Raw genomic sequence first — 13,657 nt, forward strand, 5'->3', positions numbered from 1 at the left:
TTGCTGGCATGATCAGGGCTAAGGTTTGTTAAAAGATATAACTCAATGAAAGGGAACATGTATATTGACAAATCACTTCATGTCAGTTTTTTAACGGACATGTTTGTCCTCTAAGAATATCAGAGCAACTTTTTTAAGGTGAGGCAAAAGGGTTAAGAACAGTTTTTGTTGATCAATAATAAATAATGCGGCCATAAATCATCTCCACGTGGCTGTAGGTCAGCGACCATCCGTCCTCCACAAGGTGGTGTCAGGTAAACCATGCAGGTGGATACATTATAAGGCGATGCATTATTAAGAGCACTCGATTGACTTACCAAACTTTGTTGTTACTTCAACAGACCTTGTTTTTCAACCCTGTGAATGCCAGGGAATTAATTCAGCCTTAAATGACCAAACTGCTTTGGAAGAGCAGGTTTTATTAGCAATTTAGATGTATAAGAGAAAAAAGGGCTACTATTTACATGGACAATGTGTGTCTTGGGAGGTCATTAGAGCAGACTGATTAATTCTGTAAATAAGCTTTCTGGCAAAGTCACTGCACTTCTTGTCTCAGACAACCGGGACATGCCAGGAAGAACTTTTCAGAAAACTCAATCTACCTAACTTTCTGTTATTATTGTGTTGTGATATGCAGCAGCATGACACACATTTGCAAACCAAGGGAAACAACCAACACAAGGAAATTTAATTAAGCTTTTGCTGGAAGCATCTGATAAGTTCATGGAAATTAAAGTTTTATGCAAATCTGTTGTCTGCCTGGACCTGTGCCCGATTACGAGACGCTGCACTATATTGCATTGGAATTAGCATCCCCAGAAAATTCAACAGCTCTGCCTAACAAGCCCAAACATCAACATGACATGCGCAGAATATTTTAAAAGAGATTTCATATTATCTGCATGCTCTTAACATCTCACCTATTGCTGTAAAAATGATTAATAAACCATTGTTCCAGCAAAATTACTTCCCCCACTGCGTCTCCCGCACAGCAGTTATTGTTTTCTCAAAATGTAATATAAAGACACACATCAATATTAATGCTTGTGATAAATTCTTTATTTAAACAACACTTCTTACAATTTCTTCGAAGGACAGACAAAGTGTGAGGGGAAATGCATGTGGAGAGTACACTGCAGATTTCAGAGCAGAGGACTCTGACATCTTGTGGGCAATACAAGCAACTTCAGGGACAGGCGCTGTGTGCATTGTACAGAAACCTACATTTAATTGCATGTAAAAATCAAATGTTGCTTAAATTAATCCAGCAGATGTTTTGGACACATGAAACTACAACTCAAGATATTGGCACTGTGCATTGTTTCTGTTATAATGTACACTATTGTTCAACTTAGTCATCATATGGGATGGAAACTTATAAATACATGATCCCCTACCAATAATACTGTATTGACCCATCTTAAAAAAACAAAAAAAACATTTATTTATTCATAAATATTTGACATAATACTCTCCTCACCCTCAGTTGTTAGATCAAGTTGTCATTAGTGAGTGTGAGTGTAAGGCTGCCTCTCTCTGGAGGCATAAGGCACAGTTTGAGTAAGATGTCACTAGGTTAAGGTCCCTGCTGTCGGTGGCAGCTGGCGGGCAGATGCTACCTGGAGACGGTGGAGCTGGCGTGTGATTGGCTAGAGGAAGTGGTGACAGCGCTGAGCTGAGAGAAACCACTATGACTGGACTGCAGACTGGTCATGGATCCCCTGAAATAACAGAAAAAGACAGGAGAGAAATGTTGATTCTACCTAATAAAAAACGTATAAAAAGTGTTGCAGTCCAGTACATTTACTCAAGTACTGAAAATAAATACAATTTTGAAATATCTTTCCTGGATCATTTCTTCTGACACTATTTTATATTTTTACTGACGTGAATATTGTTCTTTTTATTACATTTATTTGACAGCTTTTGTTTTGGGTTATTTTACTGATAAGGATTTAAAGCTAAAACTAAATATAAATTAAATAATAAATAAACATTAATATATGATTATAGGTTAAAATATCCAGCAGTAGTGTACAAAGAAATAAAAAAAAAGTCCCACCAACTGTAATGAATACATTAATGCATTTACAGTCAACACCATTAACCCATTAATATACGATTCTAAAATGGGCCATGCAAATGCAAAACAAGTACTTTTAATTTTGGAACAAATATCTTTTTTTAATTTAAATTAAGTTAGATTTTGAAAGCATGCATTTTAATTGCAGACAGATTATTTTAACAATTCAGCATTGCTTATTTACTTAAGTAATAAGTCTGAAGACGTCTTCCACCACATGAAACAGGTGTAAACATGTCTGAAAGGACAATTTACTTCCAGAAATATCACAACATTGATTTTTGATCAGCCCACACAGCCTCAGTGTAACACAAAGAAAGACAGGACACGAGCAGGGAAACAAACTGACCTGAAGTCATGGGATGCCAGCACCTCGGTGTAGTACATGATCTTACACTTGTGGGAGGAGACCTGCAGCGAGGCGAGCACATCGTCCACTCGCGGCAGGCTGGAGGCGGAGCAGGCGGGGGAGCTGTGGAAGCGCCACTGCAGGATGTAGCAGCCGGGCCAGCGCGTCACGTGGGAGCCCTGTTGATCAGAGGAGAGCCGAGTATTAATATGAGACTGAGGTAATGGAGAATTTAATTTGCTTTAAAAAAACAGATAGTGTTAGAGCCACTTTAGCACATATTTATATATATTGTACTCGAGAAAATAAGTTTATGTTGTAAGTTAAAGATGCCCTTTTATGCTCATTTTCAGGTTCATATGTTCATGTTTTTTATGCCTCTACTGCAAAATGTGTACATGCTTTAATGTTCAAAAAGGTCTTTATTTTTCAATAGAAGCGTCAGTGTTACATAGTGAAGTCTCTATGATCGGGAAGAAAACAAAGGAGTCCAATCGAAGTGTCTTCAGGCCGGGGGGGATTGTCAGGGAGGTTTGGGGTTTTAGACTTTACAGTCCATTTACATGCACATAAACCTATATAACACACTACAGGGAAGGGATGCCCAACATGTATAAAAGGGCCCCTTTAAGTTCAGGTATAAAGACAGGTGATAGTGCTGTTAGAAAGCTCTCTGACCTGTACGCTCTCTCCCTCCTTGCAGATGAGGGCTTTCTCCACCATGCTGTAGTCCTGGCCCAGCACCCAGTTCCTGTCAATCATCTGGGCGTTAACGGCCCCTGGGGAGGTGATGCCATGGGCCCCGAGAGTGTCTTTCTTAGGGGGCTGTGGGACCCTTTTAGAATGGTATATGTTGAAATGTACATCTCCTTTACACACGTCAAAGTCCCAGGTGATGACGGAGGAGGCCTCGGTGATCTCGATCAGCATCTGCAGGAGGATGTCAGGAGATTAGAAGCACAGATCGGCTCACAGCAGGCCATTTAACAGTTGTATATTCATCTAAAACTGCAGTGTGGATTTCTTCCAGCAGGTGGCACCCTCATCCACATAATATAATCTGTGGATTTGAGAGCCAATTTCAAAAGCAGGGGTCATACCTCATATGGGGCTCCCTTGAAAATACTGGCACACTTATAGATGGAGTCAGTCAGCAGGCGGTTCTCCTCACTCTCCAGCTCTTCTGCCGTCCTGTACAGAGATTTGGGGACCATACCTCCCTCGGGGATGTCACACTGAGGACAGAAAATAAAAACACAAGCTGAACAAAGTGACAACTCGCATAAATGTAGGTTTTCATGTGGACATTTCTCTGTTTGTTTGTTAACCCTTAGATGCACGAGTGACTGGACCCTACACTCTTCCATAAGTGGGTCAAAAAGGACCCGTATTAGAATAATATGTGTTTTTATGCAATTTTTGTCATTTTGGTTAAGAAAAATCACTTGTATAATATTTAGTATTATATTTTGGTTCACACTAGAAATATTTTATATTTAATTTTTCACTATTTATAATTTTAGACATTTATTTTACATTTTGAAAAAAAACGTTTTGAACATAGGTCTCCGCTATTCTGAGACCCTCACAGTATTCCAGTCCCTTTTCAAAACTCATCTCTTTTCCTCTACTCATAGCCCACCCCCCATCAATCCATGCCGGTTGATCAAGTTTGATAGTCCTATACCCCCCACCCTAACCTTCCCTTATATTGTAAAGCGATTTTGAGTCCTTGAAAAGCCCTATACAAATATAATGTATGATTATTATACTGACAGGTATCAGATCTTACTATGTAAAATAATGTTCCTGAGAGGTGTCACGCGTGATGTAGTCCGTGTGGTCTACAGTGAATGTATTCCTGACAGCAACAGGTGATAAGAATCAAAGGTTCCCAGAGGATCCCATAGAAAATGCATGCGGGTCATTTTTGACCCACTTATGGAAGCTTGGGGTAGTAATACAAAAACTACAATTTCTTAGCATTTATAAAATTTAAATGAAAAATTTGAATGGCATGTTTTTTGAGGAATAGCTGGAATATGAAACGATAAAAAAATGTAACTACAAAGATACTTCAAGAAAACCACCTCACCGGGTCAAAAAAGACCCACTTATGCATCTAAGGGTTAAAAGAGAAGCTAAATTGCCATTGCACATTAAAGAAGGTGCAGCCATAACGACTGAACAACATGTTCAGGGCTGTGTGACTCATGTTTTGTAGAGATTTCTGCTGGAATAAATCTGAGCATTTCTTTAGAAACACTTCAAACTAAAATTCGAATAAAGTCGGTCGCAGAACTCCATGCACATACTTTTCGTCTTGTCCATATGCTAAGCCTCTTTTGGAATGCAGTGTGTTAGTCCTTGGGGGCTGAAAGCACATTTGTCTTTTACATTTTTATACTTTGAATATATTCTTAAAGCTTTCAGTAAAATCGACAAATACCGTTGAACATTTTTATGGCCGCAATTTAAAAAAACTATTACAATATGCTGCCTCCAGAGGAAACCTCCCTCCGTTGCCATTGTTATCCACATAATCATCTCTATTCATGTGACTCTAGCTTTCAGACTTCAAAGCAGGACACATACTAGGAAAAATGCAATCATTACAATCATATATTCTTTTTAAACGTTTTTGTCTGAACACTATTATATGCATTAGGAACGGTACACTGTGGACTCACCATGCAGTCCCCTCGCAGGAAGTCAGGGATGATTTCATTGTCAATATAATCCACCAATCCCCCTGGATCCTTGTAGTCGTTTCCAGCGTAAACAAGAAACTTCTTCCGGGTATTCTCATCAATCAGAGGGCTCACCTGGGAACAACACACCAAATATCATCAGAAAACGCAATAGCATGTTATCAACTCAACTAAAGTCAATCCATGAAACTCTGAATATTCATGTTTAAGAAATATAGAGATCGGCTGGTTGATGGTGTTGCTAAACATCTGAATTTGTATTTTACACTTATTTTATCATCATATAAACTCATACTATATAATACGTTTTCCATTTGTTGCGTATACTTAAAATCTGCTTATATAATGCCTCCACTGTATATTGCTTTTTTGATTTATTTCGCTACTTATTTTTATTTCTTTGCTGAATGCCATTATTACAAACATACCATTTTGCTGTACTGTAGCAATGATCTGATTTCCCCCACGAGGATCAGCATATTGCATGGTTGTAATAACCGTCCCCTTCATTTCATTTTTTTTATATTCACATATGCACCCAGTAAGATTCATACTCTGTGTCTGTACTGTACATTTACATACAATCTTCCACACTCGGATGATGAAATATAAAGTACATATCATCATGTTGATATTTGTATGTAGTGTCTCTACTGGGACATGTCTCCATGCTTTCATGTTCAAAAAGCTCTTTATTTCTCTCGCTGCAGCACCTCTTTTCACCCTCTGTCTGAAACCAGAGCCCCAGTCTGCTCTGATTGGTTAGCACACCGGCTCTGTTGTGATTGGTCAACCGCTTAGAGACATCCCGCCCCTTAGACTATCACGTACAATTTGTTCCGCTATCCAATAGAGGCGCAAGTGTTATATAGTGATGTCACTATGTTACAGAAGTAAACAAAGGAGTCCAATGGAGGCGTTTCAGGCAGGGGGAGAGTGTGGGAGAGAAACTCCCTCTGGAGGGAACTTTGGGATTTAAGCCTTTGCAGACCATTAACATGCACACAAATATATATAACACACCACAGGAAAGGGCAAACCCCAAAGAGCATAATAGGGCCTCTTTAAAAGCACGTTAATGGCAGACATTTATTCTCACCAGGGTCCAGAGCACTGGGAAGACTCTGGGGGCCCGCAGTATGAGCAGGCGGCCCAGGGTCTCGGGGTAGTTGGCCTCCACCACCTCGATGATCCTCAGCAGAGCCTTCACTCCCGGTCTCCACAGGTGACGCATGTTGAGACCCTCCAGATCCACCAGGCAGGTCCAGCAGCTGACCGACACATTGACAGAGACATTAGATGGACGTGGACTATAAGTGTGTGATTTGCTGTTAACCACAGAAGATACAGAGATTCATATTTAGGCCTTTACCTGATTGGTCGACCAAAGACTCTGGTGTTTTCCTCACAACGCCTCAGACCCTCCTCGTTGATGGACAGGACCTGGGTTACATTTAAGTTGTAGCGTTAATGTGCCTGATAATATTTTAAAGGTATACTTCGCCCACCAAATGATCATAGATACCATTCATTTGTGAAAATAATATTTTCTAGCACAATTCTACTGTGAACGAATCATGAAATACGTACTGAAAAAGTCTCGATAAATTGAATTATTCAACAACTTGTGCATTATAAACGTATTTATCCAGTTGTATGGTCACTACTCCCTAAACGCATATTTTTGCTAATTATTTAAAACACTTAGACAAAAAAGTGAAAGACTTTTCTGAATTCAACATAACGCAGGGTGAGCAATTGATGTACTAAGGACACATTTTGGGGTTGTGGTATTCTTATTAAATTCAAAATGTTGCTTAAATATTGTGAAACACATGCATTCATTGATGTTACCTGTCTCAGCAGCCCCTCCTCTCCCAAGGCTCGCACCAAGCCCTTTGTGTCCATTTGCCCCAGTCGCAAGATATACAGAGGACGTCCCTCTAAAACACACACACACAAAACACACACACACACACACAAAGTTAGATCCTTTTGTCGTAATGACTTTACATAGCAGGACTCAGCTGTAGGTCATCTAACTAAATTAAGTGGTTTGGTAGGACAAGTGCACTTCATGTGTTCACGTCCTCACTCTAGCCTGGCGGATCAGCTGTTCCATTAAAAGCAATGACTCATATTTAAACGTGGAAGCTACAACAGATGGTGCTCAGACTTTACGGTCAATAATTAACAGGCCATCTAAACCCATGAGGACTTTTTAAATACAGACAACAAAACCCACTCCCGTCTCTTTATCTTTACTGCTGAGTGTCCACTTTCCCCCACAGTACAACAACAGTAGGCAGTGACATGACATGAAACTGAGTAGAGATAATATTGGCAGGCAGCCAGTATGAGACAAGTACCTCTGTCATGGTGGTGCCATCCTCCGGTGTAATAGTCCTGCAGCAGCTGTGGGCGCTCCCATGTGTCCAACAGGAAGTCCACCTGGTGCTGCTTCCTCCAGGTGAGCGATTGGCACAAGAACTCCCTGGCTTTGTCCATGTTGAAATCTCTGGCCCTCAGGAAGCGGAGCACATGCTGATCCTTAGGAATCTAAAAGTTAAAATGAATAATACTTTAATCAAATTAATGCTTTCTATTACTCATCTACAGTACATACAAGTGTGCAAGAAGTGGGCAGAAGTCCAGGCATAAGTGTGTGTGTGTGTGTGTGTGTGTGTGTGTGTGTGTGTGTGTGTGTGTGTGTGTGTGTGTGTGTGTGTGTGTGTGTGTGTGTGTGTGTGTGTGTGTGTGTGTGTGTGTGTGTATTTGACCTTGCCCTTGTGGGTTTCCAGGAGCCACTGGCGCAGTCGGATAAGACAGCTCTCCTGCAGAGGCGTTAAATCACCAAGGTAACGCCTGATGTAGTCGGCATCCAACTTGTCTGCAGGCCAAAGAACATGTTCAATGTAAAGTTAGCACATATCGCATGCATAAATCAGAGAAAACAGGAGCTGGACAATTGATTTTCAACAAGAGGAAAATAAGTTGCTTTGCCCCGTTTGCTGCTGTTATTTTTAATGTCAACATTTGGCACTCAGATAGTGGAAAATACGGTTTGTACTAGTGTGAGATTCAATGCTTTTAAAATCCTATATACACAGTATATACATATTATTATAATTTGTGTTATTATTTATAGACTTAAAGTTAAGTCCTATGTAAATATCTGCGTCCTGGGTAAATCTACCGTAAAAAAAGTCAATATAAAAAGGAATAGTTTGACTGATAGAGCAATCCTAGATTAAGTAAATGATTACACAAAGCACAGGGCTTACAAGAAATGATTATATTAATAGTAAAACTGGTAAACTATTGATTATATCACCAGTTAAAGATGACTTCGACAACACAATTCTTCTAACCTAATCACTGTACTGTTTTGGGTGTTAGCTGCTACTCTATAACTGATTGTGACTAGAGATTAAACACCGACCGTCAGGAGAGCCAGGCACGATCTCAGCGTCTGCGTCTGCGTCTGTACTGTCGGGTCCCGTCTGAGCACTGTTCTCTGGGATGGCTCTGGCTATGGAGGGGGGCGCCAGCTGGAGCCTGATAGTGCCGGAGACAACAGGCGGGGTCCAATGAGGTATGTAGGTTACTCCTTCGTCCTCCAGCTCACTGAGGTAGTACTCGATCATTTCTTTGCCCTACAACACAACAAGGAGACAACACTTTTTAAGTTACTGGGAAACGGTGGAAGGTAGTGTCGATTCAAGCTAATTTAAAAAGATGCACACCTTTTTAATACTGCTTGCATACTGTTTCATAGCTATCTTCTCTGCCGAGTTCTCAAATCCAAAAAAGGACTTAACATCCAGACTAGCTGTCTGTTCGAAGCACGTCCAGTCTTCATTCTCCGGATGAACCTGTGGAAGAGGATCAAAATGTATGATGTAGATTACATCTTTAATACAGTATGTTACAACCCTTGTTATTTCCCTTGTAAGTCATGAAAAAGGGCAAAATCAGCAGTGCGTTGCAAGATAATGATTGAAAAAAATGTATGTCGCAGATGACTCGACGTACTGAAGTAATCACAAGCAGCAGAAACGATATTGCTAGTGGGGGTTATGTTGGGGAACGTCATGAAATGTTAGAGCACGGTAGGTATTATTGGAGCAAGTAACACTACATTGACTTTAAAGACCCAACCTGTAGATACAAGTGCATTTGGCACACCATGAGAGGATCATTTAGAACAATGATGCACTTGGTAGTAAAGCAAGGTTTGTATGCACATGCAGCGGTGGGGATCTCGTCTATAAATGTGAGTACAACATAAAATAAATCAAAATGTTGTTCCATTCTGAGGCTCACCGTGTAGTTGCAGGACTCGTAGACAATGACCCTGTTGGAAAACGTCTCGTTGCGGACCTCGATGTGGAGCGTCCTGTCTCTGTGATTCAGAGTGTTCTTCTGGAGAAAGTACAGGTAGTCTACACCAGCAATCTGCATGGAGATACAAAAACATGGTTTACACTCAAATACATCAGCAAGTGGATCAAAACAACCTTTCAAACATTGACAGAAAATGCCACATCTGACACAGTCTTGGCAAACATTCCTATTCGTGTTCTAATATCTAATTATCTGATTACAGCAAATGTTATGAATGTCTCGTGGCCTTTCATGCTCTGGTAAAGGTCGGAGAGGATGTACCCGTTTCAGAAGCCGTGGGGCCTCGATGTCGATCATACAGCGCCTCTCTGTGACCACCGTGGATCCATCCTTGCTTTGGGTCTCGTTGACGATCTCACTGTCCACGAACACTGGGATCAGGGGCGACTTTGGGAACCTCCTCACATAGGCCTGAGAGGGGGAAAGAAAATGATTTATAAAATACATGTGTAGATTCTTTAGGGTTGATGTACTTTTTTGTTATAGACTTGGTGTGCCTGGCTCTGTACATTATGTTCCCTCTGAAGGATGTTGCTTTTATCCTGCCCACTATGAGGAGCTCTCTGATTGGGCAGGAAAGCGGCTTTGAATGTTCCAATTACAAGAAGGTCAGCTGATATTTCCAGAAGTCTAGACTAGACTGTTCCTGGCTCATGACTACAGCATGTGATTTGCATGATGTCTTTGTCTGGTTAGGATGCATTCAATAGTTAGAGGCTTTAACAGTTCATATAAAAGCAAACAGCCTCAGTGATAGCTTTTATGGAGTTGTACTGTCAACAGCACACTGAGTGACACTGTCTAAACACATTTCACAAAAGCTCACCTGGCAATATGATATGATGATATGATTGAGTGGTTGTTTCAGGATATGCAAAATAGTCTGGAGTCTATGTAACTAGTAGCAGCGTGGTTTTGCTGGGGAAATATTGACAAGTTAACCATCACGCTATAGCCTTAGCAGATAGGACTGGGGAGTTCCCTATCCTCTTTTAATTCCCTCTAAAAAAACAAATTTGTATTGGTGTGTTTTGACAAGGTTTGTTGCCTGAATTCACCTTTAAGTCATTTCTTAAAACCAATTTATATACGGCATTATCCTGATTCTGATATGTAGCTCCTTTGTTAATTGCAATTTAGTCTTATTTCAAAAGTGCTATATAAACATAGTGTATTATTAATTCATTGTTAAAAATAGCTGCCTGTTAAATATTTAAATATATAGAGTAACCATAAAGCAGTTCTGCATGGTATACAAACATATTTATATCACTCCTGATATACAAGGTTAGTGGGAACCTAATAGCAACAAAATATGTTATCTTATGTAAGAAAACAATATTATCCACCATATTAAACATCATATTCCACATTAGCATCACACCGGCTAACAGTTTAATGGCTGCGGAGCAAGAAAAATGCTTTGTTTTCTCAGCAAATCTTGATTATATGCAATTTTACCAGTGTCAAACACAGTTAGCTTAGTCTATCTGTTCATTAAAAACCCAGGAAAGTCATAAAGACGTGTCATGACAGGGACAACAATGATGTCAGTAGTTAAACATCGAGTGCTATCCAGGACACAGATTGTTAGCTGGAGTAATAAAAGTAAGGAGACTAATGAGAAGGCTCAGATAGAAATGGGGGCTGACTATTCACTGGACCTTCTCCCTCAGGCTTTCCAGGCCTGGATCTTTTCACAGGGGCAGTTATTTAGTTGTCACAAAAGACCTATTATAGGATATTTCCAAGATACATTTCATATCTGAGATTTTCTGTAATAGAAGTTTCCTTGGAAATGAAGCTTGTGTAGGTGCGAACTAAGACTGCTTGGTGAAGGAGTTATAGTCTGCAGAGCAAAGTGTTACTGCAGCATCACTGCTCTGAGGATATTACACAAGTCTTCGGCTTAATGTATAACTGCAGAAAACAAGTAAGAGCAGGCTGTGAAAGTGGGTGAAAAAAACACATTCATGGAAATGCAATTGGAATTACCTTTGTCCTACTTTTGCTCTCATTCTTACATGGATTTAAAGCATTGAGTTGTAGTTGAAGAGAACAATACATCAGTATCAAAAACAAGAATTTCACATAAATTAACATGGTGGATAAATGTTTGGAAAGTGAGATTTAGCTTGTAATTTCAGTACATTTATCTAAAGGACTGTAGAATGCTGCTGCACTGAAATATAAATCATATATTGCTAGAAAAATGTCACGGTATATTCTACTAAAACTTTTTCTTTAAACAGCAGCAATTATATCAAATAACTTTAGGACTCTTGCCCTCAAAAATAATAACAACAGGACAACACACTACAGCTGCTTCCCTTTTTGTCAAAAAGTGGGCTTATTTTTCATTTTGGTCTTAAATTATTTAGCAATAAGTATTTTTTCGTGCTTGTTTTCAAGCTGAATGACTTATCTCCATGAATCGTACGAGCGCATGTCTGGTATACACGAGGATAAAAGATAAAACAGCTCTGACGATTACATTGAATGATAATGTACTGAGAATTTCTTTCATCAAGGGCGGCCTTGCAAAACACAAGAGCTTCATGGAGCAACATTTGCTTCTGTATTCTGTGCATATTCTTTACCATTACTTTTTGCATACATATCCAACACCTAGGCAAGTTAAATAGGCATAACACATTTAAATGGTGAGCCTGGCATTGGATAAAGAAATGTGAAGTTCATTAAGCAGCTCAGACCCTACATAATTCTTTTTTAACCACAGCATTCATTAAACAAAAGAGTGTTTACAGTATGCCTATTCACTCAACACAGCATTCATTGCATGTTATGTATCCAGAGGGAAGCAGATGACCCTGGTAGGCAGACAAGGCTACAGATAAGCTGTCGAGGTTTATGAGAAAGTCTGGTTTCCTGAAAACTGCAATAAAGTGGAATCCACTAAGAAAGCAGTTTAATTCATATTTTCAGAATTTATATTTCGCTTTTATTACGGCAAAAGTCGTGGTTAAAGATTGCAGGGGTCAAAGCTACACTGGCAACAATAATAACAAATGCACCTTGGTCTCCAGCTTAGTTATTTGAGATAATGCACAGTAATGACCATAGATTGCCTGTATAATGGCCCTGGATGTAAACACACTACTCACCGCCATTATCAACTCAAATGGATGCTTGTAGACCCGGACAGGGGACTGGTATTCCTGCACCATGTTGACGCCGTTTCACAGGAAGCTTCTGTTAGATAACCACACAGACCCTATCATGACTCAGCGAATGACACATTAAAACAGCATGACAGTAATTTCCATGAGTTACATTCTATCTATGGTACAGTGTGACTGTTGTAAACACATTACATTACAGCAGCTGAGTAAAGTCTCAATGAAGGAAAAAAATACTTTCACGTGACCTTTTTTATGATACTGCAGATTTGTGTTAAAACGTAGAAGAAGAAAACAATAGGAGCCACCAGTTAGCATCTTTAGGCTACATAGTATCAATAATTAATGAGAATAGATTGATACCGAGTTTACAAACTATACTCGGACATGGAGTACTCTTTTGGTTAGTGAATACGGCCTGAGAAGCGAAACAAAAAAGAAACTTGACTTACAGCACTCTTGAATCCTGGCTTCTTAATGTATGGTGCGTCACTGTTTCTCTCCAACTCTCTGTGTATTATCCATACTGACAGCTGGCAAGGGAAAGAAGTAAGCTAGTTTTCTAATTTTGTAAACACGAGAAATGAAAACTACAGATGGTCCATCCGTTAGTCTGAAGCACAGTCTCCGCCTTCTTTTAGACAAACAGGAAGTCCGTAATACTCTTTTTGTTCCAAACCATCGGACGCTTTATTGTGAAAGGACACACTGACGTATTTCTAACATGCGGCGATAAGTGGTGTAATGTTACTATAGTATCAAGTAATGAACTTAAACACAATTTTGAAGTAATTGTACTTTACTTGAGCATTTTATGCTACTTTGTTCGTCTTCTACTCCGCTACAATGAAGAGGTAAATTGTTTTTGAAATACTTTTTTTTTTAAAGGTCATAATTGCATTCATTTTAACATTAAACTTGTTTTGATTTAGACATTACATTTGGCAGTTATTTCTACATATAACTT

At 39.5% G+C, this 13,657-nt stretch overlaps 1 protein-coding gene across 1 annotated transcript; it reads right to left on the reverse strand.

Annotated features, from left to right (window-relative positions):
• Positions 1-1,035: 1,035 nt before the first annotated feature.
• On the reverse strand, positions 1,036-13,315 carry LOC117493216 (SEC14-like protein 1). The gene is made up of 16 exons (XM_034143670.1): positions 13,143-13,315; positions 12,676-12,763; positions 9,812-9,961; positions 9,470-9,601; positions 8,890-9,018; positions 8,586-8,799; positions 7,924-8,033; positions 7,513-7,702; positions 6,998-7,086; positions 6,516-6,586; positions 6,243-6,414; positions 5,123-5,257; positions 3,533-3,667; positions 3,111-3,362; positions 2,433-2,611; positions 1,036-1,721 (listed from the first exon to the last, which is right to left on the reverse strand). The coding sequence occupies exons 2-16, from the start codon at positions 12,736-12,738 to the stop codon at positions 1,616-1,618; spliced, it is 2,127 nt and encodes a 708-aa protein (XP_033999561.1). The 5' UTR covers positions 12,739-12,763; positions 13,143-13,315; the 3' UTR covers positions 1,036-1,615.
• Between the last annotated feature and the right edge of the window lie 342 nt (positions 13,316-13,657).

Source organism: Trematomus bernacchii, unplaced genomic scaffold (genome assembly GCF_902827165.1).
Source record: "Trematomus bernacchii unplaced genomic scaffold, fTreBer1.1, whole genome shotgun sequence".
NCBI classification, from domain to species: Eukaryota; Metazoa; Chordata; class Actinopteri; order Perciformes; family Nototheniidae; genus Trematomus; species Trematomus bernacchii.

Bases quoted from the DNA above. Each gene is read 5' to 3' on its own strand.
- LOC117493216 (XM_034143670.1), bottom strand. From the start codon at position 12,738: ATGGTGCAGGAATACCAGTCCCCTGTCCGGGTCTACAAGCATCCATTT. The intron at 5,258-6,242 runs GTGAGAATAAAT...TGTTGTTCCCAG, and splicing joins TCCCAGTGCTCTGGACCCTG to GTGAGCCCTCTGATTGATGA. The intron at 3,363-3,532 runs GTATGACCCCTG...ATCCTCCTGCAG, and splicing joins TCAAGGGAGCCCCATATGAG to ATGCTGATCGAGATCACCGA.